The 23,326-nt window shown below is 47.7% G+C and overlaps 1 protein-coding gene across 3 annotated transcripts in view; it reads left to right on the forward strand.

Moving 5' to 3' along the window:
- Window positions 1-23,326, forward strand: part of rilp (Rab interacting lysosomal protein) — a 43,895-nt gene that overhangs the window by 15,553 nt on the left and 5,016 nt on the right. The window contains exons 4-9 of one of the 3 annotated variants that reach the window (XM_078422515.1): window positions 2,084-2,281; window positions 4,041-4,216; window positions 5,715-5,837; window positions 8,430-8,519; window positions 14,187-14,285; window positions 22,175-22,268. In XM_078422515.1, the coding sequence (XP_078278641.1) occupies window positions 2,084-2,281; window positions 4,041-4,216; window positions 5,715-5,837; window positions 8,430-8,519; window positions 14,187-14,285; window positions 22,175-22,268 (780 nt within the window). The remainder of the gene's footprint in view (window positions 1-2,083; window positions 2,282-4,040; window positions 4,217-5,714; window positions 5,838-8,429; window positions 8,520-14,186; window positions 14,286-22,174; window positions 22,269-23,326) is intronic. The other 2 variants (XM_078422516.1, XM_078422517.1) reach the window with 2 other exon arrangements.

Below are 23,326 nucleotides of genomic sequence, written 5' to 3' on the forward strand. Positions count from 1 at the left end.
TTAGGTTTAGTTTACATTTAGTTTCATAGAGTCACTCAGCGTGGAAACAGGCTCTTCGGCCCAACTTGCCCACACCAACCGATACGTTCCACCTGCCTGCATTTGGCCCATATCCCTCTAACCCTGTCCTATCCATGTACCTGCCTAATTGCTTCTTAAACGGCACGGTGGCGCAGCGGTAGAGTTGCTGCCTTTACAGCAAATGCAGTGCCGGAGACTCGGGTTCAATCCCGACTACGGGCGTTGTCCGCACGAAGTTTGTACGTTCTCCCCGTGACCTGCGTGGGTTTTCTCCGAGAACTTCAGTTTCCTCCCACACTCCAAAGACGTGCAGGCCTGTAGGTTAATTGCTTGGTACATTAAATATGTAAAATTGTCCCTAGTGTGTGTAGGGTAGTGTTGGTGTGCGGGGATCACTGGTCGGTGCGGACTCGTTGGGCCATAGGGCCTGTTTCCGCACTGTATCTCTTAAGTAAACTAAACTGAAATAACTAACGGGCAAAAGACAATGGACATTCAACTAACAACTTTCACACACTGCTGGTAAACAGGCGTCCTTGTGTAGATAGGGTGACCAGGATGTAGTTAGCACCTTTGTAGAATTGAAAGGGATTATTTTTCACAATATTGTCTAGGTTCTTATCGGTTGTAACTTGGAGATCACAAGCTGTTCTTTGTCACTGCGTTTAGCAGATCCGTTCTCAAGCAGTTCTCCGCTTTTTAAATAAACTAATCCCATCAATTCCAGACTAACCCCGTCAATTGTCTGACTACGGGTGCTGCGTGTACAGAGTTTGTGACTGCGTGGGTTTTCTCTGGGTGCTCCTGGTTTCTGCCCGGCGTACAGGGCTGCAAGTTGATTGGCTTCAATAAAATTTGTAAATTTCCCCTCTTGTGTAGGATAGTGCTAGTTTACGGGGAGACTCGGACATTAAAATGCTGGTTCTGGAAAGAAATCTTACCCCAGTGTTAACCGAGATGGAAACATAGAAACCTAGAAAATAGGCGCAGGAGTAGGCCATTCGGCCCTTCGAGCCAGCTGTTGGCTGATCATCCAAAATCAGTACCCCGTTCCTGCTTTTTCCCCATATCCCTTGGTTCCGTTTGCCCCAAGAGCTAAATCTAACTCTCTCTTGAAAACATCCAGTGAATTGGCCTCCTCCATTCTTGCAGAAACAAGGAACTGCAGATTCTGTTTTGCAAAAATAAACGAGGCAAAGTGCTGGAGTAACTCAGCAGATCATGCAGCATCCCTGGGGAAGGCAGATAGGTGACATTTCATAGAAACATAGAAAATAGGTGCAGGAGTAGGCCATTCGGCCCTTCGACCCTTCATGGCTGATCATCCAACTCAGTATCCCGTACCTGCCTTCTCTCCATACCCCCTGATCCCTTTAGCCACAAGGGCCACATCTAACTCCCTCTTAAATATAGCCAATGAACTGGCCTCAACTACCTTCTGTGGCAGAGAATTCCATAGATTCACCACTCTGTGTGAAACAAAACTTTCTCATCTCGGTCCTAAAAGACTTCCCCCTTATCCTTAAACTGTGACCCCTTGTTCTGGACTTCCCCAACATCGGGAACAATCTTCCTGCATCTAGCCTGTCCAACCCCTTAAGAACTTTGTAAGTTCCCCCCCCCAGTAATCCCCCCCCACCCCCCTCATCCCCCCCCTTAAGAATTTTGTAAGTTTCTATAAGATCCCCCCTCAATCTTCTAAATTCCAGCGAGTACAAGCTGAGTCTATCCGGTCTTTCTTCATATGAAAGTCCTGCCATCCCAGGAATCAATCTGGTGAACCTTCTCTGTACTCCCTCTATGGCAAGAATGTCGGGTCGAGACCCTTCTTCAGACCTGACCTGAAACGTCACCTGTCGATGTTCTCCAGGGATGTTGCCTGACCCGCTGAGTTACTCCAGCACTCTGTGTCTTTCGTTTGGCCTCACTACTTCCAGCATTGGGGCGTCCTTCTTGATTTTTTTTTTTTTTAATCCATTGACTGTCTTGAACTGGCGTCACGGGTAAAACGAGTAGCGACGTGTGGACCTGACCTGACGTGTGGAATGACCTTCTCTTTCAGCTGCAGGAGCAGTTGGATCGGGTTTTGAAGGTCAACAACGACCTGCGGCACAAAACCAACGTGGTCCAAAGCCAGCTGAAGACAGTGCTGGAGAAGAAGGCCGAGCTGGAGGTGACGGTGCAGGAGAAAGAAAAGGAAATAGACCGGCTGCAGTCCCACCTGGCCCAGACCAAGAAGGAATCCCGCCACGACAAAAAGGTACTCCACTTCCTCCGGTCGCTCTTCCTAAACGTCCGCGTTATCGTGGGCGAGAGGGGGGCGCGGAAATGTGGAAATGGAGGGCTAGTCGCACCCCGGCCACTCCCACTTCTCCCCTCTCCCATCAGGCAAGATGTACAAACCATCTTGATGCAGCCCAGACCTTCACACAAACCAACCTCCCTTTGAGTCCATTTACACCTCGCGCTGCGTCGGCAAGGCCAGCAGCAGTATCAAGGACGAGTCGCACCCTGGCCACAGATACATGATCAGGGGAATAACACGTCATCTATGACCATCGAAGGGTAATAAGAAATTGCAGTGAATTGTGGACACAGCTCAGACCATCACACAAACCAACCTCCCTTCCATTGACTCCATCTACACCTCACGCTGCCTCGGCAAGGCCAGCAGCATCATCAAGGGCGAGTCGCACCCTGGCCACTCCCTCTTCTCCCCTCTCCCATCGGGTGAAAACGCACACCTCCAGATTCAGGGACAGTTTCATCCCGGCAACTGAAACATCCCACCACAACCAGAGAGCAGTCCTGAACTACTATCTACCTCAATGGAGACCCTCGGACTATGTTTGATCAAACTTTACTGGCTTTATCTTGTACTAAAGTGTGTAGGATAGTGATAGTGTGCGGGATTCGCTGGTCAGCACGGAATTGGTGGGCTGAAGGGCCTGTTTCCACGCGGTATCTCTAAACTAAACTAAGATTCGGACAGTTTCTTCCCAGCTGTCATCAGGCAACGGAACCATCCTACCACCAACTAGAAAGCTGTCCTGACTTACCATCTACCCCATTGGAGACCCTCGAACTAGACTTTATCTTGCACTAAACGCTATTCCCTTTATCCTGTATCTGTACACTGTGGACGGCTTGATTTTAATCATGTACACGCTTTCCGCTGACTGGGTAGCACGCAACAAAAAAGTTTTTCACTGTACCTCAGTACACTTCTTGGATATAACCGGTGTCAGGGGTTATGGGGAGAAGGCAGGAGAATGGGGTTGAGAGGGAAAGATAGATCAGCCATGATTGACTATTGGAGCAGACTTGATGGGCCGAATGGCCTAATTCTACTCCTGTCACTTATGATCTTGGGGTTAGTCTGAAGTAGGATCTCGACCCAAAACGTCACCTATTCCTTTTCTCCAGAGATGCTGTCTGACCTGCTGAGTTTCTCTAGCTTTTTGTGTTTATCTTGATTTTCGTTTTAATCCTTTAACTCTCTGGATACCACGCCACAGGTTCTTTAGAAAAGGCCACTTGGTAAAACGTATCTCTGTGTCTCCATCTCCCCTGACTCTCAGACTGAAGAGGGTCTCAATCAGAAAGGTCAACCCATATCTTTCATTCATTGTTCTTTATCTCTCCACATCACCGTCTATATCTCTCGTTTCCCTTATTCCTAACCAGTCTGAAGAAGGGTCTCGACCCGAAAGGTCAACCCATTCCTTCTCTCCAGAGATGCTGCCTGTCCTGCTGAGTTACTCCAGCGTTTGGTATCTATCTTCCATGTATTATAAGAAAATAACTGCAGATGCTGGTACAAATCGAAGGTATTTATTCACGAAATGCTGGAGTAACTCAGCAGGTCAGGCAGCATCTCATCTACCTTCCATGTATGATCTGTGTTGCCTGCGACGCTGCTTATCATTGCACCTGTACCTCACTGGGCTTGTGCGTTTGACACTAATCCATGGAATGACCGCAGTCTTTGAGTCCTCCACCTGTTTTTCACTTTGAAGATGAGCAAAACCGCGAGCGCCCCAAATATCAACATGGCCGACAAAATCATCATCGACGTGAAGGACCCAAACCGGCCCTGCTTCACCAAACAAGAGATGCGGCAGATTCTGTACGAACGCAATGAGCTGAAGGCAAACCTGTTCCTGGTCCAGGAGGAGCTGGCTTACTACCAGAGGTGACACTGCCGCCCGCCCGCGCGTGCTGTAGCTTCGTTTACTCTACGTTCCGTTTACTCTGCATCAATTTGCAGATGATACAAAGCTGGGTGGCAGTGTGAACTGTGAGGAAGATGCTATGAGGTTGCAGGGTGACTTGGACAGTCTGTGTGAGTGGGCAGATGCATGGCAGATGTAGTTTAATGTGGATAAGTGTGAGGTTATCCACTTTGGTGGTAAGAATAGGAAGGCAGATTATTATCCAAATGGTGTCAAGTTAGGAACAGGGGACGTACAACGTGATCTGGGTGTCATAGTGCATCAGTCACTGAAAGGAAGCATGCAGGTACAGCAGGCAGTGAAGAAAGCCAATGGAACGTTGGCCTTCATAACAAGAGGAGTTGAGTATAGGAGCAAAGAGGTCCTTCTGAAGTTGTACAGGGCCCTAGTGAGACCGCACCTGGAGTACTGTGTGCAGTTTTGGTCTCCAAATTTGAGGAAGGATATTCTTGCTATTGAGGGGATGCAGCGTAGGTTTACAAGGTTAATTCCCGGAATGGCTGGACTATCATATGTTAAAAGACTGGAGCGACTAGGCTTGTATACAGTGGAATTTAGAAGGATGAGAGGAGATCTTATCGAAACGTATAAGATTATTAAGGGGTTGGACACGTTAGAGGCAGGAAACATGTTCCCAATGTTGGGGGAGTCCAGAACAAGCGGCCACAGTTTAAGAATAAGGGGTAGGCCATTTAGAACTGAGATGAGGAAAATCTTTTTCAGTCAGAGAGTTGTGAATCTGTGGAATTCTCTGCCTCAGAAGGCAGTGGAGGTAAATTCTCTGAATACATTCAAGAGAGAGCTAGATAGAGCTCTTAAGGATAGCGGAGTCAGGGGTATGGGGAGAAAGCAGGAATGGGGTTCTGATTGAAAATGATCAGCCATTATCACATTGAATGGCAGTGCTGGATCGAAGGGCCGAATGGCCTCCTCCTGCACCTATTGTCTATTGTTCCAGATACACCTTCAGCCCAGCGGGTTCCCTACACAGTGATGCTATTCGACGCCCACATATCTGCACGTCTTTGGAGTGTGGGAGGAAACGTTCTCCCCGCGACCTGCGTGGGCTTAACCTGGGTGCTCCGGTTTCCCCCCACACTCCAAAGACGTGCAGGCTTGTAGGTTAATTGGCTTCGGTAAAATTGTACATTGTGCCTGGTGTGCGTAGGATAGTGTTAGTGTGTGGGGATCAGTTGGTCGGCACGGACTCGATGGGCCGAAGGGCCTGTTTCCCCGCTGTACCTCTGAACTAAAAGGAAAGAAATGGGTGCAGATTGTGAAGCCAGAGGAAGGGACGGAGGGGGGAGGGGAAGGTGGGGGTGGGAGAAATGATTGTGCATCTAGGTGGGGAGAGGGGGGGGGGGAGGTTTGAGGGGGGGCAGGGAATGGAATTGAAGCTTCTATACCGTGCTGTGCATTGGGCAGCTGAGGCTGAGGAGATGTGCTTGCACGTTTCAGAGAGATTTTCACCGACGGAAAGTTCCCGACACTTTTCATGGAAGCAATCAAGACGACAATTAAAAAGCAACGGAAAAAAGTCAAGGCAAAGATGTTGGGAATTCAGGAGAGCGTTTGCAGCAGGTGAGTGGAGAGGCAGCAGCACCTACATGCACCCTCCCCCTCCCCCTGCCCCATGCCCTGGCCCTGCCCCATCCCCTCCCCCTTCACCGCCCCTTCCCCTCCCCCTTCCCCTCCCCCTGCCCCTCTAACAGTAGAGTTGCTGCCTCACAGCGCCAGAGACCCGGGTTCGATCCCGACTACTGTCTGTACGGAGTTTGTACGTTCTCCCCGTGACCTGCGTGGGTTTTCTCCGAAATCTCCGGTTTCCTCCCACACTCCAAAGACGTGCAGGTATGTAGGTTAATTGGCTTGGTGGATGTAAAAATTATCCCTAGTGTGTGTAGGATAGTGTTAATATGCGGGGATCGCTGGTCGGCGCCGAACAGACTGTTTCCGCGCTGTATCTCTAAACTCAAAACGTGACAGTAAACTGAACTGAACTGTCCTCCACTTCACAGTGACGTCTTTTATCAGTCGTGATGGTCTGGGACTTGTTTCTCTTCTCCGTTGCCCCTGATCAGGCATCCTCCACTGCTCTCCGTGCCCAGTGTATCACCCCTTCCCTCTGGCCTCCTGAACACAAGGGGCAGTGTTTCACACTAGCTGACCCTTTGTGTCGGGTGGCCCATCTGTGAATCCTTTCAACTTAAATCATGGAGGTTGTGTTTGAGGAGATCGATTCTCACTAGAGAAGCTCCTCCTGCATTTCTCCCAAAGCACATTGATCTTCTAAAGAAGGGTCTCGACCCGAAACGTCACCCATTCCTTCTCTCCAGAGATGCCTCCTGTCCCGCTGAGTTACTCCAGCTTTTTGTGTCTATCTTCCGTTTAAACCAGCATCTGCAGTTCCTTCTTACACATTGATCTTCTAAATGGAGACACAGAAAACGGCAATTGCTGGAATCTTGAATTAAACACAAAGTGCTGGAGGATCGAGGTGGGTCGGGCAGCATCTGTGGAGGGAATGAACAAATGACATTTCGGGTTGGAACCCTTTTGCAGACTGGCCAACATTTTGCAGATGTTCCAAAATGGATTTCAGAAGATAGATTCTTGCTCCAATTCTGCATATCGTAATCCTTCAGTGTGCAAATGTTTTCATTCCAGTTGCATTGACTCTTTGAAGTAGATGCCTTTGAGTTGGAAAGCTACTTTTCACAGCAAAGGGTCAAATTTTGAATTCCTGCTGTGAAGTGTTTTTTTTTTTTAAGAGAGATACAGCACAGAAACAGGCCCTTCGGCCCACCGGGTCCGCGCCGCCCAGCGATCCCTGCACACTAACACTATCCTACACCCACTAGGGACAATTTTTACATTTGCCCAGCCAATTAACCTACATACCTGCACGTCTTTGGAGTGTGGGAGGAAACCGAAGATCTCGGAGAAAACCCACGCAGGTCACGGGGAGAACGTACAAACTCCGTACAGGCGGCGCCCGTAGTCAGGATCGAACCTGAGTCTCCGGCGCTGCATTCGCTGTAAGGCAGCAACTCTACCGCTGCGCCACCATGCCGTTCTGTGTTCTGCAAGTTCTTCAGTGCTTTTGTTTTTGATTGGGCACAAAGTGCCAGTCTTTACCTTGCATTGCAAACAGAACTGAATCTCCCTGCTTTCATCCGTCATTGTGCTTGAACTGAGTCAGACTGCCATCTGGTGGATTGGTTGGGAAATGAGCAGTCTGAAGTAGGGTCTCGACCCGAAACGTCACCCATTCCCTCTCTCCTAGATGCTGCCTGACCCACTGAGTTACTCCAGCACTTTGTGATGCCTTCGATTTGTACCAGCATCTGCAGTTATTTTCCTCCACAAAACTAAGAAGGGTCTCGACCCAAAATGACACCCATTCCTTTTCTCCAGAGATGCTGCCTGTCCCGCTGAGTTACTCCAGCATTGTGTGCCTATCTTCGGTTTAAACCAGCATCTGCAGTTCCTTCTTCCACACACGTTTAATTATTGTGTCATAGAGTCCTGCAGCTTGGAAACAGGCCCTTCGGCCCAACTTGCCCACACCGACCAACATGCCCCATCCACACTAGTCCCACCTGCCTGTGTTTGGCCCATATCTCTTTTAAACCCATCCTATCCATCTAAATGTTCCTTAATCTTCGCGATAGTCCCGGCCTCAACTACCTCCTCCGGCAGCTCGTTCCATAGACCCTCCACCCTTTGTGTTTTTTACCTCGGGCTCCTATGAAATCTTTTCCCCTCATCTTAAACCTTTGTCCTCTGGTTCTCGATTCCCCTACTGTAGAAATAGGCCCTTCGCCCGTGCCGACCAGCGATTGCCTCGTACACTAGCACTATTCTACACACACTAGGGACAATTTACAATTTTTTATACCAAAGCCAATTAAACTGCAAACCTGTGCATGTCTTTGGAGAAAACCCACGCGGTCACGGGGAGAACGTACAAAATGCGTACAGACAGCAGCCGTAGTCAGGATCGAACCCGGGTCTCTGTCACTGTGAGGCAGCAACTCTACCGCTGCGCCACCGTGCCACCCCGATAATTTTATTTTTCCGCTTAAACATAAACTCTATATAATTTTCTAAAACAAAATTGTTTTTTACTAAAGTTATTTTTCTGATAACGAAATTATTGTTTCCATACAGCGATGAAGAAGATAAAGACACCCTTCCTCTGCCCTGCTTTCCACAAGACGATATCGATTCCAAGCCGCCTGAGTCAAGAATCAAATCCTTGTGAGTTTTGATCTTCCTGGGGGTGAATTCCTTTGCGTCTTTCTCCTGGGTTGGCTTGTTGGCTGACCGTAGAATAGCCTCAGAATTAAAGGACGTTCCTTTCGGAAGGAGAAGAGGAGGAATTTCTTTAGCCATAGGGTGGTGAATCTGTGGAACTCTTTGCCACAGACGGCTGTGGAGCCCAAGTCAGTGGATATTTTTTACGGCAGTGATGGATAGATTCCTAATTAGTACGGATGTCAACGTTTATGGGGAGGGCAGGAGGAAAATGGGGTTAAGAGGGAAAGATAGGTCAGCCATGATTGAATGGCGGAGTAGACTTGATGGGCCGAATGGCCTAATTCTGCTCCTAGAATTTATGAGGTGGGTGTCAAAAACGAGAGGCATTTGTCTGTGTGACTCTGGTTTATTATTCGTGCCGTATGCCCACTTACACCATTCTGGCAAATCCCTCATTACACAGTATTTACGAATGACTCTAGGTTTATTATTGTCACGTGTACCGAGGTACAGTGGAGAGGTTTTGTTGGTGTGCTGTCCAATCTCACATCCAGCTCGCTCCTCATGTATGAGGATTCTGCCGGGACCCGAGGGTTTGAGCTGCAGGGAGAGGCTGAGCAGAGTGCAGAAAAATGAGGGGTGATCTTGTTGTGTAGGAACATAACTGCAGATGCTGGTACAAATCGAAGGTTTCACAAAATGCTGGAGTAATTCAGCAGGTCAGGCAGCATCTCAGGAGAGAAGAAATGGGTGACATTTCAGGTCGAGACCCTTCTTCAGTCTGAAGATGGGTCTCGACCTGAAATGTCACCCATTCCCACTCTCCTAGATGCTGCCTGACCTGCTGAATTACTCCAGCATTTGGTGATCTTGTTGTGGAGTGTAAGACCGTGAGAGGAATAGATCGAGTAGATGCACAGTCTTTTACCCCAGAGTAGGGGGGTTGAGAACCAGAGGACAGAGGTTTAAGGTGAAGGAGAAAAGATTTAATTTGAATCTGACCGGTAACTTTTTCACACAAAGGGCGTTTGGGTGTATGGAATGAGCTGTTGGAGGAGGTAGTTGAGGCAGGTACTCTCGCAACATTTAAGAAACAGTTTTGCTTTTTTTACCCGAGTAGGGGAATTGAGAGGGCAGGTTGAAGGTGAGGGGGGGAAGGATTTACAGAGCCTGCACATCTGTGGGATGTGGGAGGAAACTGGAGCACCCGGAGAAAACCCACGCAGTCACCGGGATAATGTACTGACAGCTCCTGTAGTCAGGAGTGAACCCGGGTCTCTGGCGCTGTGAGGCAGCAACTCTACCGCTGCCGTGCCACTGTTCCGCCCCTCAGAACGAGGGCATAAACGGAAAGCTGTTCATAGAATTGAGAATCGGAGAGACCAGGAGCATAGAAAGAGGCCGTTTGGCCACTGGTGACGTATTATTTCCTCTTTGCAACTTTAACTTAGTTTAGAGATAGAGTGTGGAAACAGTCCTTTAGGGTGGAGGGGAGGTGAGATGGAGGGCAAGCATCGCCGAGAATAAAGGAGGACCCGCCGTGGGGGGGTGGGGGGTGAGAGAACAATGGAACCCGGCGTGGGGGGGGGGGGGGGGGGCACTGAGAAGAATGGAACCCGGCGTGGGGGGGTGGAGGGCCGAGAATAAGGAGGGACTGTGGGGTTGGGGGGGAATTGAGAACTAAGGGGACTGGCATGGGTTGGGGGGGGGGGCACAAAGAAGAATGGGGGACTCGGCGTGGGGGGGGGGGTAAGAGAACAATGGGAGGACCCGGGAGGAGGGGGGGTTATCGAGAACTAAGGGGTGGGGGGGCACCGAGAAGAATGGGGGACCCAGCCTTGGGGGGGGGTGAAGAAGGGATGAGCACTTTGTGTCACTTTGTCGGCACCTTTGTGACGACTCTTTTGTGTTATTGTGTGCAGAAGCAAAGAATTGCCCTGCACCTAGCTAGGTACGAGTGACTACAAAGTATCATCATTATCTTCCATGAGGGAAATCCAGCTTGAATATTTTCATTTTTTCAGCTTGGATTTCTGCCACAATAGAGTAACTGTTCCCATTTTTTAATCTATTTTTATTCTCTACAGCTGCACAGTTGCTTTCCTGTTGACAAAATTGTACATTTTCGCTTTTGTTACTAATGCCGTGTTTCCAGATCAAGTCAGGAAACGTAGAAAATAGGTGCCAGGAGTAGGCCGTTCGGCCCTTCGAGCCAACACCGCCATTCAATATGATCATGGCTGATCATCCAAAATCAGTACCCCGTTCCTGCTTTCTCCCCACATCTCTTGATTCCATTAGCCCTAAGAGCTAAATCTAACTCTAACTTGAAAATATCCAGTGAATTGGCCTCCACTGCCTTATCATATCATATATATACAGCCGGAAACAGGCCTTTTCAGCCCACCAAGTCCGTGCCGCCCAGCGATCCCCGTACATTAACACTATCCTACACCCACTAGGGACAATTTTTACATTTACCCAGCCAATTAACCTACATACCTGTACGTCTTTGGAGTACGTCTTTGGAGTACGTCTTTGCCGCCTTCTGTGGCAGAGAATTCCACAGACTCACAACAACTCTCTGGGTGCAAAGGTTTTTCCTCATCTCAATCCTAACTGGCCTACCCCTTATTCTTAAACTGTGACCCCTGGTTCTGGAAAAGGAGGGGGTGGCTGGAAGGACCCAGCGGGTCAGGCAGCATCTGTGGAGGCAAATGGACACGAGATATTTGGGGGTCGGGATCTTTCACCAGGACTGCAACGTAGAGGGGATATGGACAGGGTGAAGAGATGGGGCAAGAGCTAGCCAGCGATAGAGAAATGTAACAAGGAGAAACTGCAGATGCTGGTTTACAGTAAAGGACACAAATTACTGAAGTAACTCAGCGGATCACGCAGCATCTCCGGAGAACATGGATCGGTCAGAGTCTCTTGCCCAGAGTCGGTGAATCGAGGGAACAAAGCACGTAGGTTCATGGTGAAGGGGAAAAGATTTGATAGGAATCTGAGAGGTAACGTTTTCACACAAAGGGTGGTGGGTGTTCGGAATAAGCTGCCAGAGGAGGTAGTTGAGGCCGTCAGCAGATATTTTAAAGACGGAGATAGATAGATTCTTGATTAGTACGGGTATCAGAGGTTATGGAGAGAAGGCAGGAGAATGGGGTTAGGTGGGAGAGATAGATCAGCCATGATTGAATGGCGGAGTAGATGATGGGCCGAATGGCCTAATTCTGCTCCTATTCCTTACGATATGACTATCCCAGCGTTTAAGAAACAGTTAGACAGATACATGGATAGGACAGGATATGCACCAAACATGAGCAGGTGGGACTAGTGTAGCTGGGACTTATTGGCCAGTGTGGGCAAGTTGGGCCGAGGGGCCTGTTTCCACACTGTATCACTCTATGACTCTAGGTGACGTTTTGGGTCAGGATCTTAGCCAGTGATCTGAAGAAGGGTCTTGACCCGAAACGTCACCCGTTCCTTCTCTCCAGAGATGCTGCCTGTCCCGCTGAGTTACTCCTGCTTTTGCTGTCTTAAATATGGAGAAGAGTTGTGTGTTGTTTTTTTCAATGTTGCTACAATATTGACAATAGTTCACTGGATTGGGTGAGTGTTGATTTACTTTGCAGCCTTGAAGAGTTTACTTACTAGCTTTCCATGGAGCAACATTTATTTTCGAAGCATGATGTTTACAGTGAATGCCTATTTCACAACTAAAGAAATGGAGGTTCAAGTGTAGTTGTTGTTCAGACGCCTCGCATCCCCACATCCCCACATCCCCGGGGTGAGCGGCAGTGGTGGCGGCAGCAGCGAGGAGGGAAGTTTCACTTGTGTTTGTTCTTATTTCGCTGCGTTCGAGGGAGACGGGGCCGGGGAAGAGAGTGGAGGAGCGGTGCAGATCTCACTACCGCTGGGAAAGAGAAAGAGAGAGGGGACGGGGAGGGTGAGGGGAGAGCGGGAGAGGAGAGAGAGAGCAGCCCCTTCACTGGACCCTCTGACACCCTCCCTGCGTTCCCGCTCTCACCCGCTGCTCCCTCTACCCCGATTCTCTCGCTCCCCGGGGTGATTAGCGGCGGTGGTGGCGGCGAGGAGAGAAGTTTCCTTGGGTTTTGTGTTTGCCAGGGGACGCTGCCATCTCTCGCCTTGTCCCGGATCTGGGTCGGTGGCGATCCGCTCCCCGGCGAACCTTCGCCGGCAGCTTCTGCCTCTAGTGACCGCTGTCTAAGAGCTTGGTGCGGGCCGGATAAAATCTCGTGGCGGGCCGGATGTGGCCCGCGGGCCATAGTTTGGAGATCCCTGTAACACTATAGGATAGTGTTAATGTGTGGGGATCGCTGGTCGGCACGGACCTGGTGGGCCGAAACAGCTTGTTTCGGCGTTGTATCACTAAACCAAACTAAAAATTAAAGTTCTATCGTATCGTACGGTGGTGGTGATGTTGATTTTAAAATCTCATTAACAGCATCTGATCACAGAACAGAACATTGGCCCCTCAAACCTTGACACAATGTTGGGGAATTGTTCAGTGCGTTATCTCAGCTGCGTTGTGATGACGTTGGGAGCAGAGTTGGATGTTTAGCACCTGGTATTTAGATTTAGAGATACAGCGCAGAAACAGGCCCTTCGGCCCACCAGGTCCGCGCCGCCCAGCGATCCCCGCACATTAACACTATCCTACACCCACTAGGGACAATTTTTACATTTGCCCAGCCAATTAACCTACAAACCTGTACGTCTTTGGAGTGTGGGAGGAAACCGAAGATCTCGGAGAAAATCCATGCAGGTCACGGGGAGAACGTACAAACTCTGTACAGTACAGCACCCGTAGTCAGGATCGAACCTGAGTCTCCGGCGCTGCATTCGCTGCAACTCTACCGCTGCGCCACTGGTGAACACCTTGTGGACATCTTTCCGTGCTCAAACAGTGCAGAATGCATGAGTATCAGGCTGGAAGTTGGGTGAACATGGTTGAAGACTCTGCACCAAACACTGCAGTTCTACCACCCTCTGCTGGACACACGGGGAATTGTTCCGAAGAACAACTCCAGCAATTTCTGATTTTCCTTTTCGATATGTTTTTGAGGAAAAAAGCGTGCACGTCAGTTGACAAAGTCAACACATTAGAGTGGCGCAGCCATTAGAGCTGCTGCCTCACTGCGCCAGGGACCCCGGTTCAATCCCGACCACTGGTGTTCATGAGGTCTTAAGTGATACGAGCAGAATTAGGCCATTCGGCCCATCAAGTCTACTCCACCATTCAATCGTGGCTGATCTATCTCTCCCTCTCAACCCCATTGTTTAGTGCTGGCTGTGTGGAGTTTGCACATTTTTCCTGTGTGACCGCGTGGGTTTCCTCCCACGTCCCAAAGACGGGCGGGTTTGTGGGTTAATTGGCCCTCTGTAATTTGTACCTAGTGTGTAGTGAGTAGATGAGAAAGTGGGATAACATAGAACTAGATGTTCTATGTAACATCGAACTGGTGATCAATAGTCAGTATGGACCCAGTGGGCCAAAGGGCCTGTTTCCATGCTGTATCTCTGCACTAAACTATTCTTTAATGTGTTTACTGGAATATTTGTTAATTTTAGACCACTGAATGTTTGATAGAGAAATGCATTTTTGTTTCACTTGTAAGTAATATTTCTATATTTACTTTCCAGAGATCCACCTCCAACGTTTAGAGCTACTTTGCAAGGTATTATATTCCATGAAATCCAGATTTGGATTTTGGAACTGCTTTGCAAAGTATTATCAGCCAGGTAAATGTGAGAATATCTTGCTTAGATAAATATTTAGAGGAGTAGAGTTGTCAAATCTTTGTGTGTAAAGTGTGCAACAAGGCGGGCGAATACGATGTCATTGGCAAACATTCTTCATCCTCTCAATGTTCTGCCCCGTGGTAACAAGGGAGACCCGAATGAGTCGTTGAGGCGATGTTAGTTTAGTTTAGAGATACAGCGCGGAAATAGGCCCTTTGGCCCACCGTGTCCGCGCCGACCAGCGATCCCCGCACACTAACACTGCCCTATACACAATAGAGAAATTTTACATTTATACCGAGCCTACGAACCTGCATGTCTTTGGAATGTGGGAGGAAACCGAAGATCTCAGAGAAAACTCAGGGGAAGAACGTACAAACAAGCACCCGTAGTCAGGATGGAACCCGGGTCTCTGGCGCTGTAAGACAGCAGCTCTACCGCTGCGCCACAGTGACGCTCTTTATTCCAGCCGTACAACGCTTTTTCTTCATTATACAACAAGCCACAGAATAGCACATCACTAGCAAACTCCCACCTCAGTAATCAAGATTTCAAGATCAGTTTATTGTCACACGTACCAATTAAGGTACGGTGAAATTTGAGTTACCACACAGCCATACTAAGTGAAAAGCAACAAGACGCACAGCCACACAAAATAAAATTTAGTACAACCATCCACCACAGCAGATTCCACATTCCTCACTGATTGTGTGTGGCAAGGCTGACAAAATCAATTCAAGCTGCTTTAAAAATGTCACCAGTTGTCTATTTATAAACCAAATGGCTGCCTTTAAATAACCAAAGTTGTTTCTTTTAAAGAACAACAAAATGGGCCACAGATAACTGCATTAGAGCAGCACTTTTTTGTGTGAAACCTTGTAAGAATTTTTTGAGGTGAGATAGTTGGGATGCATACTTTCTAATTCTGAATAAACATTTCATTTTTTGCCTGTCCACGCACTTCTTTCTTGTTTTTTTTCTGTTAACCCATTGTTAACACTCTGAATCCTTCCTTACCAAGCTTGGCACGGAACATTGAACAAACGTACAGCTCAGGAACAGGCCCTTCGGCCCACACTGCCTGTCTTGTCCACGACCCCGAATCAAACTAATCCCTTCTGCGTGCACGTGATCCAAGTACCTCCATCCCTGGGCCTATCTAAAAGCCTCTTGCACATAACTACCGAATCTGCCACAAACCATCACAGGCCCAGTAGCATTTTCCAGTCGGGTTGCCAACTTCCTCACTCCCAAATAGACAATAGACAATAGACAATAGACAATAGGTGCAGGAGTAGGCCATTCAGCCCTTCGAGCCAGCACCGCCATTCAATGCGATCATGGCTGATCACTATCAATCAGTACCCCGTTCCTGCCTTCTCCCCATACCCCCTCACTCCGCTATCCTTAAGAGCTCTATCCAGCTCTCTCTTGAAAGCATCCAACGAACTGGCCTCCACTGCCTTCTGAGGCAGAGAATTCCACACCTTCACCACCCTCTGACTGAAAAAGTTCTTCCTCATCTCCGTTCTAAATGGCCTACCCCTTATTCTCAAACTGTGGCCCCTTGTTCTGGACTCCCCCAACATTGGGAACATGTTATCTGCCTCTAATGTGTCCAATCCCCTAATTATCTTATATGTTTCAATAAGATCCCCCCTCATCCTTCTAAATTCCAGTGTATACAAGCCCAATCGCTCCAGCCTTTCAACATACGACAGTCCCGCCATTCCGGGAATTAATCTAGTGAACCTACGCTGCACGCCCTCCATAGCAAGAATATCCTTCCTCAAATTTGGAGACCAAAACTGCACACAGTACTCCAGGTGCGGTCTCACCAGGGCCCGGTACAACTGTAGAAGGACCTCTTTGCTCCTATACTCAACTCCTCTTGTTACGAAGGCCAACATTCCATTGGCTTTCTTCACTGCCTGCTGAACCTGCATGCTTCCTTTCATTGACTGATGCACTAGGACACCCAGATCTCGTTGAACTCCCCCTCCTCCTAACTTGACACCATTCAGATAATAATCTGCCTTTCTATTCTTACTTCCAAAGTGAATAACCTCACACTTATCTACATTAAACTGCATCTGCCATGTATCCGCCCACTCACACAACCTGTCCAGGTCACCCTGCAGCCTTATTGCATCTTCCTCACAATTCACACTACCCCCCAACTTAGTATCATCTGCAAATTTGCTAATGGTACTTTTAATCCCTTCGTCTAAGTCATTAATGTATATCGTAAATAGCTGGGGTCCCAGCACCGAACCTTGCGGTACCCCACTGGTCACTGCCTGCCATTCCGAAAGGGACCCATTTATCCCCACTCTTTGCTTTCTGTCTGTTAACCAATTTTCTATCCATGTCAGTACCCTACCCCCAATACCATGTGCCCTAATTTTGCCCACTAATCTCCTATGTGGGACCTTGTCGAAGGCTTTCTGAAAGTCGAGGTACACCACATCCACTGACTCTCCCTTGTCAATTTTCCTAGTTACATCCTCAAAAAATTCCAGTAGATTTGTCAAGCATGATTTCCCCTTCGTAAATCCATGCTGACTCGGAACGATCCCGTTACTGCTATCCAAATGCTCAGCAATTTCGTCTTTTATAATTGACTCCAGCATTTTCCCCACCACTGATGTCAGACTAACTGGTCTATAATTACCCGTTTTCTCTCTCCCTCCTTTCTTAAAAAGTGGGATAACATTTGCTATTCTCCAATCCACAGGAACTGATCCTGAATCTATAGAACATTGAAAAATGATCTCCAATGCTTCCACTATTTCTAGAGCCACCTCCTTAAGTACTCTGGGATGCAGACCATCAGGCCCTGGGGATTTATCAGCCTTCAGTCCCATCAGTCTACCCAAAACCATTTCCTGCCTAATGTGGATTTCCTTCAGTTCCTCCATCACCCTAGGTTCTCCAGCCCCTAGAACATTTGGGAGATTGTGTGTATCTTCCTCAGTGAAGACAGATCCAAAGTAACGGTTTAACTCGTCTGCCATTTCTTTGTTCCCCATAATAAATTCCCCTGCTTCTGTCTTCAAGGGACCCACATTTGCCTTGACTATTTTTTTCCTCTTCACGTACCTAAAAAAACTTTTGCTATCCTCCTTTATATTATTGGCTAGTTTACCCTCGTACCTCATCTTTTCTCCTCGTATTGCCTTTTTAGTTAACTTTTGTTGCTCTTTAAAAGAGTCCCAATCCTCTGTCTTCCCACTCTTCTTTGCTATGTTATACTTCCTCTCCTTAATTTTTATGCTGTCCCTGACTTCCCTTGTCAGCCACAGGTGTCTCTTACTCCCCTTAGAGTCTTTCCACCTCTTTGGAATAAATTGATCCTGCAACCTCTGCATTATTCCCAGGAATACCTGCCATTGCTGTTCTACCGTCTTCCCTGCTAGGGCCTCCTTCCAATCAATTTTGGCCAGCTCCCGCCTCATGCCTCTGTAATCCCCTTTGCTATACTGTAATACCGACACTTCCGATTTTCCCTTCTGCCTTTCCATTTGCAGAGTAAAACTTATCATGTTGTGATCACTGCCTCCTAATGGCTCTTTTACCTCTAGTCCCCTTATCAGATCAGGATCATTACACAACACTAAATCCAGAATTGCCTTCTCCCTGGTAGGCTCCAGTACAAGCTGTTCTAAGAATCCATCTCGAAGGCACTCTACAAACTCTCTTTCCTGGGGTCCATTTCCAACCTGATTTTCCCAGTCTACCTGCATGTTGAAATCTCCCATAACCACCGTAGCATTACGTTTTTGACACGCCAATTTTATCTCCTGATTTAACTTGCACCCTAAGTCGAGGCTACTGTTTGGGGGCCTATAGATAACTCCCATTAGGGTCTTTTTACCCTTACAATTTCTCATTTCTATCCATACTGATTCAACATCTCCTGATTCTATGTCACCCCTTGCAAGGGAATGAATATCATTCCTTACCATCAGAGCAACCCCACCCCCTCTGCCCACCTGTCTGTCTTTTCTATACGTTGTGTACTTCTGAATATTCAGTTCCCAGCCCTGGTCCTCTTGTAGCCATGTCTCAGTGATCCCTACAACATCATACTTGCCCATGACTAACTGAGCCTCAAGCTCATCCACTTTATTTTTTATACTACGCGCATTTAAGTACAACACTTTAACTTCTGTATTTACCTCCCCTCTCACATCGTTCACAATTGGCCCTGCCCTTAATTTCTTTTCCGCTCTAGAACTTCTGTTCCCATTCTTCCGAGAGTCTTTTGCAATATCTCCTGTATTCCCTTTTACCTCATCTTCATATTCACAATTTGTTAACCCCTCCCCCCCACTACTTAGTTTAAAGCCACAGGTGTCACAAATACGGGACAAAGGGTGACGTCACCGCCCCGCGCCCCACGTGACCTCACCCAGCCAACGATTTAAACCAGCATCTGCAGTTCTTTCCTACACATACACCAAATGCAACAAAAACAAACAAAGCTATGCCTGACTTCCTGACTCTTGCAATCAATTCCCTGACTGATGAAGACGTGCATACCACACACACACACTTTTATTGTTCTATATACTTGTGTTGCTACTTTCAAGGAGCAATGGACTTGGACCCCATGATCTCTCTACATCAATAATGTTTATGGTCCCTCTATTAACTGTATACATTTGACCTCCCAAAGTAGTACAACACCTTAATGGGAGGCACGGTGGCACAGCGGCAGAGTTGATGCCTTACAGCGCCAGAGACCCGGGTTTCATCCCGACCACGGGCGCTGTCTGCACGGGGTTTGCACGTTCTCCCCGTGACCTGCGTGGGTTTTTTTCCGGTTTCCTCCCACACTCCAAAGACGTACAGATTTGTAGGTTAGTTAGCGTCTGTAAAATTGTGAATTGTCCCCAGTGTGTGTAGGATAGTGCTAGTGTGCGGGGGCCGACGCGGACTCGGTGGGCCGAAGGGCCTGTTTCCGTGCTGTATCTTTAAACTAAACTAAACCTCACACTTACCCGGATTCAACTCCATCTGCCATTTCTCCACCCATAACCGATCCACATCCTGCCTTATCCTCGGATAGTCTTCTTTCCCTAGTGTGTCGGGAGTGGATGAGGAAGTGGGACAACATGGGATCTAGTGGAAATAGCTGGTCATCGTGGACCCGGTGGGTTTCCATGCTGTATCTCTAAACTAAACTGGGTTTGATCGTTTAATCATCAGCTTTGCAATCAAGCAATTGGTGTCCTTTTGATTCATCAGCATGAATTTACTTCAGCGATTCTGCCCAATGCAATAATATAAGTTAAAGATCAGTTAAATTGCTTACCCACCTGAGGTCAATAAAACCAGATGATGCAGAGCTGCTGAAGGAGCACTGCAAATTACTTCACTTTCATAACACTTTATTTAATCCTGCAGTAAGCCTCTTGGTTTCTGATCGGCCCTTGTTACTGAAGGCTGCCATTTTACAGCTTTATACGTGGAGATCACATTGATTAACACTGACACTCAAAGTCAAACGCTCTGCCCATTTCATACGTTACGGACAAGATATCTAATCAGATTACAATTACTTTCAATCAAATTATCCGACCCTGCTGATCTGATCTTTCTACATTTCTGTTCAGATTTGTTTTTTCCATCTCCAACATTGCAATAGAAAAAAAAATATCTGCACAATCTCATGGCCTGTGGGCCAATTGCACACAGGAACATTCTGGCAAAGATTTATTCAGCCATGTTACGGTACACGGGGAAACAATGATCTGCAGATGCTGGTTTATTTTTTAAAAATACATAAGGTGCTGGAGTAACTCAGCAGGTCAGGCAGCATCTCTAGAGCACATGGATAGGTGACATTTTTGTTCGTAACCACTTGCATTCAAGAGAGAGCTGGATAGAGCTCTTAAGGATAGCGGAGTCAGGGGGTATGGGGAGAAAGCAGGAACGGGGTACTGATTGAGAATGATCAGCCATGATCACATTGAATGGCGGTGCTAGCTCGAAGGGCCGAATGGCCTCCTCCTGCACCTATTGTCTATTGTCACTTCTTCAGTCTGAAAGGTCACCTACCCGTGTTCTCCGGGGATGCTGCCTGAGTTACTCCAGCACTTTGTGTATTTTGTTTACAGTAACTGGGACTGGGCCATTCAGCCCAAGTACTTCATGCAGTTTCTTTTATCTATTTATTCCTCTCAATATATTCCAGCTTTGTTCCCTTGTTCTTAATTCCCCCGAGAGGAAAAAATTAGATAGATACAGAGAAACTTTTTTGCAAAATTGATTGTAGACATAAGGAACTGCAGAATTTGGTTTACAAAAAAAACTACACAGTGCCAGAGTAACTCAGCGGGTCAGGCAGCATCTGTGTGATCTCCAGAGAGCTTGAGACCAGTTACACCAGCATCTGAAGGGTCTCGACCCGAAACGTCACCCATTCCTTCTCTCACGAGATGCTGCCTGACACGCTGAGTTACGCCAGCATTTTGTTCCTATCTTCCAGTTACTCCAGCACTTTGGCTTTTTGTTTTCAGAATGGATTGATTTTTGTGATCAGACTTAAGCAGAATAAGCCACAAAGTGCTGGAGTAACTCAGCGTGTCAAGGCAGCATCGCTGTGGAGAACATGGATAGGTGACTAGAGGAACAAGATAGACCACTTGACCCAAAAAACTGTAGTATGCCATGGCGCCATTTTAGTAGGCAGAAACTTGCAGAAACATTTTAAAAGAAAAATAACAAAAATCTGTGAAATGATAGATGAGATATATTCTGCATTTTAATGGTATCATCACACATACTGTTCCCCCAAAACACTGATTACACTGCGAGAGACAGAGCGAACGGCGGGTTTTGCATACTAAGATGGCGGCCGGGAGTCCCGCTCCTTTGCGTACTACACTTCAGTATAGGCGATTTCAACTGAGTGGTCCATCTTGTTTCTCTAGTATCTTTGGTCCCGACCTACCGTCTATCTCTTTGGAGTCATTTGATCAGACTTTATCTTACACTAAATAATATACCCTTTACCCTGTATCTGTACACTGTGGATGACTTGATTGTAATCGTATACAGTCATCCCGTTGACTGGATAGAACGCAACGTTAAATCTTTTCACTGTAGAAACTAAACTAAACCACACTGAGTTATTCCAGCACTTGCTGCCTTTTTTAGTAAGCCAGCATCGAGTATCTTTGGACGGGATCGCACTCTAGCTGGTGAGAGAACGAGACAAGCAGCATCTCTGGACAACATGGGTGGCCGACATTTTGGGTCAGACCGAAGAAGGGTCCCTTGCCGAAACGTGGCCGTATCCATGTTCTCCAGAGATATGTAGGAAAAAAACTGCAGATGCTGGTTAAAAAATCGAAGGTAGACACACAATGCTGGAGTAACTCAACGGGTCGGGCAGCATCTCGGGAGAGAAGGAATGGGTGACGTCTCGGGTCGAGACCCTTCTTCAGACTGACCCACTGAGTTACTCCAGCATTGTGTAAGAAAATAACTACAAATCGAATGTATTTATTCACAAAATGCTGGAGTAACTCAGCAGGTCAGGCAGCATCTCAGGAGAGAAGGAATGGGCGACGTTTCGGGTCGAGACCCTTCCGAAACGTCGCCCATTCCTTCTCTCCTGAGATGCTGCCTGACCTGCTGAGTTACTCCAGCATTTTGTGAATAAATACCGGCATTGTGTATCTACCTTCTCCAGAGATATGCCGCCTGACCCACTGAGATACTCCAGCACGTTGTGTCTATATTTGTACCATTTGTTCCCATTGAGGAAATCCCAATGAAACTGTCCCTGTGAGTTTTTAGTACTGCTGTTTGCCCGTGTGTCTGTGTTAGCAGAGTCAGTAGCATTTTCTATTCACTGTGTAACCCTCCCTTTGCAGGTCCCCCGTCACTGCACATCCACCCCCAGCTGGGACTGGTAAGACTCTCCCTCGATCAATGTCCCTCCACGACCAGTTGTCACGTGCTATACAGGTGGGTTCTCCAAGATACTCCTAGATACTGGTCGTCAGGGATGGTTTTCCCACTGAGTAGCTCATGGCTGTGTCTGCCGCTCTACTAAGTGGCGGCACGGTGGCGCAGCAGTAGAGTTGCTGCCTCACAGCGCCAGAGATCTGGGTTCGATCCTGACCACGGGTGCTGCCTGTACGGAGTTTGTACGTTCTCCCCATGATCTGCGTGGGTTTTCACCGAGATCTTCGCTTTCCTCCCACACTCCAAACACATACAGGTTTGTAGGTTAATTGGCTTGGTGTAAATGTAAAATTGTCCCTCGTGTGTGTGTGTAATATAGTGTTAGTGTGCGGGGATCGCTGGTCGGTGCGGACTCGGTGGGCCAACGGGCCTGTTTCCGAGCTGTATCTCTAAACTAAACTAAACTAGTGTGCAGGAAGGAACTGCAGATGCTGGTTTAAACCGAAGATAGACACAAAAAGCTGGAGTAACTCAGCGGGTCAGACAGCAGCTCTGGAGAAAAGGAATAGGTGACGTTTCGGGTTGAGACCCTTCTTCAGACTGAGAGACAGGGGAGAGGAAAGCAAGAGATACAGACGGTAACAAAGTCTGAAGAAGGGTCTCGACCCGAATCGTCACCCATTCCTTCTCTCCTGAGATGCTGCCTGACCTGCTGATTTACTCTAGCATTTTGTGAAGAAATAGACGGTAACAAAGAGAGATGTAGAACAAATGGAAAGATATGCAAAAAAGTGATGATGATAAAGAAGACAGGCCTCCTTTTCACCAAGCCCATGGCTAACAATGGCCTGTTTCCTTATCATCGTTCCTTTTTTGCATGTCTTTCATTCATTTGTTCTACATCTCTCTATACCGTCTATATCTCTCGTTTCCCCTTCCCCTGACATGGTGTGAAGAAGGGTCTCGACCATCTCAATGGTGTGGATGTGCAGTTTACCGGGGAGTACAAATACCTTGGAGTGTACCTGGACAGTAAACTGGACTGGTCCAGGATCGCTGAGGCCCTGTACAAGAAGGGACAGAGCCGCCCGTACTTTATGAGAAGGCTCCGCTCCTTC

The sequence above is a fragment of the Rhinoraja longicauda genome, chromosome 26 (genome assembly GCF_053455715.1).
Source record: "Rhinoraja longicauda isolate Sanriku21f chromosome 26, sRhiLon1.1, whole genome shotgun sequence".
Taxonomy (NCBI): Eukaryota; Metazoa; Chordata; class Chondrichthyes; order Rajiformes; family Arhynchobatidae; genus Rhinoraja; species Rhinoraja longicauda.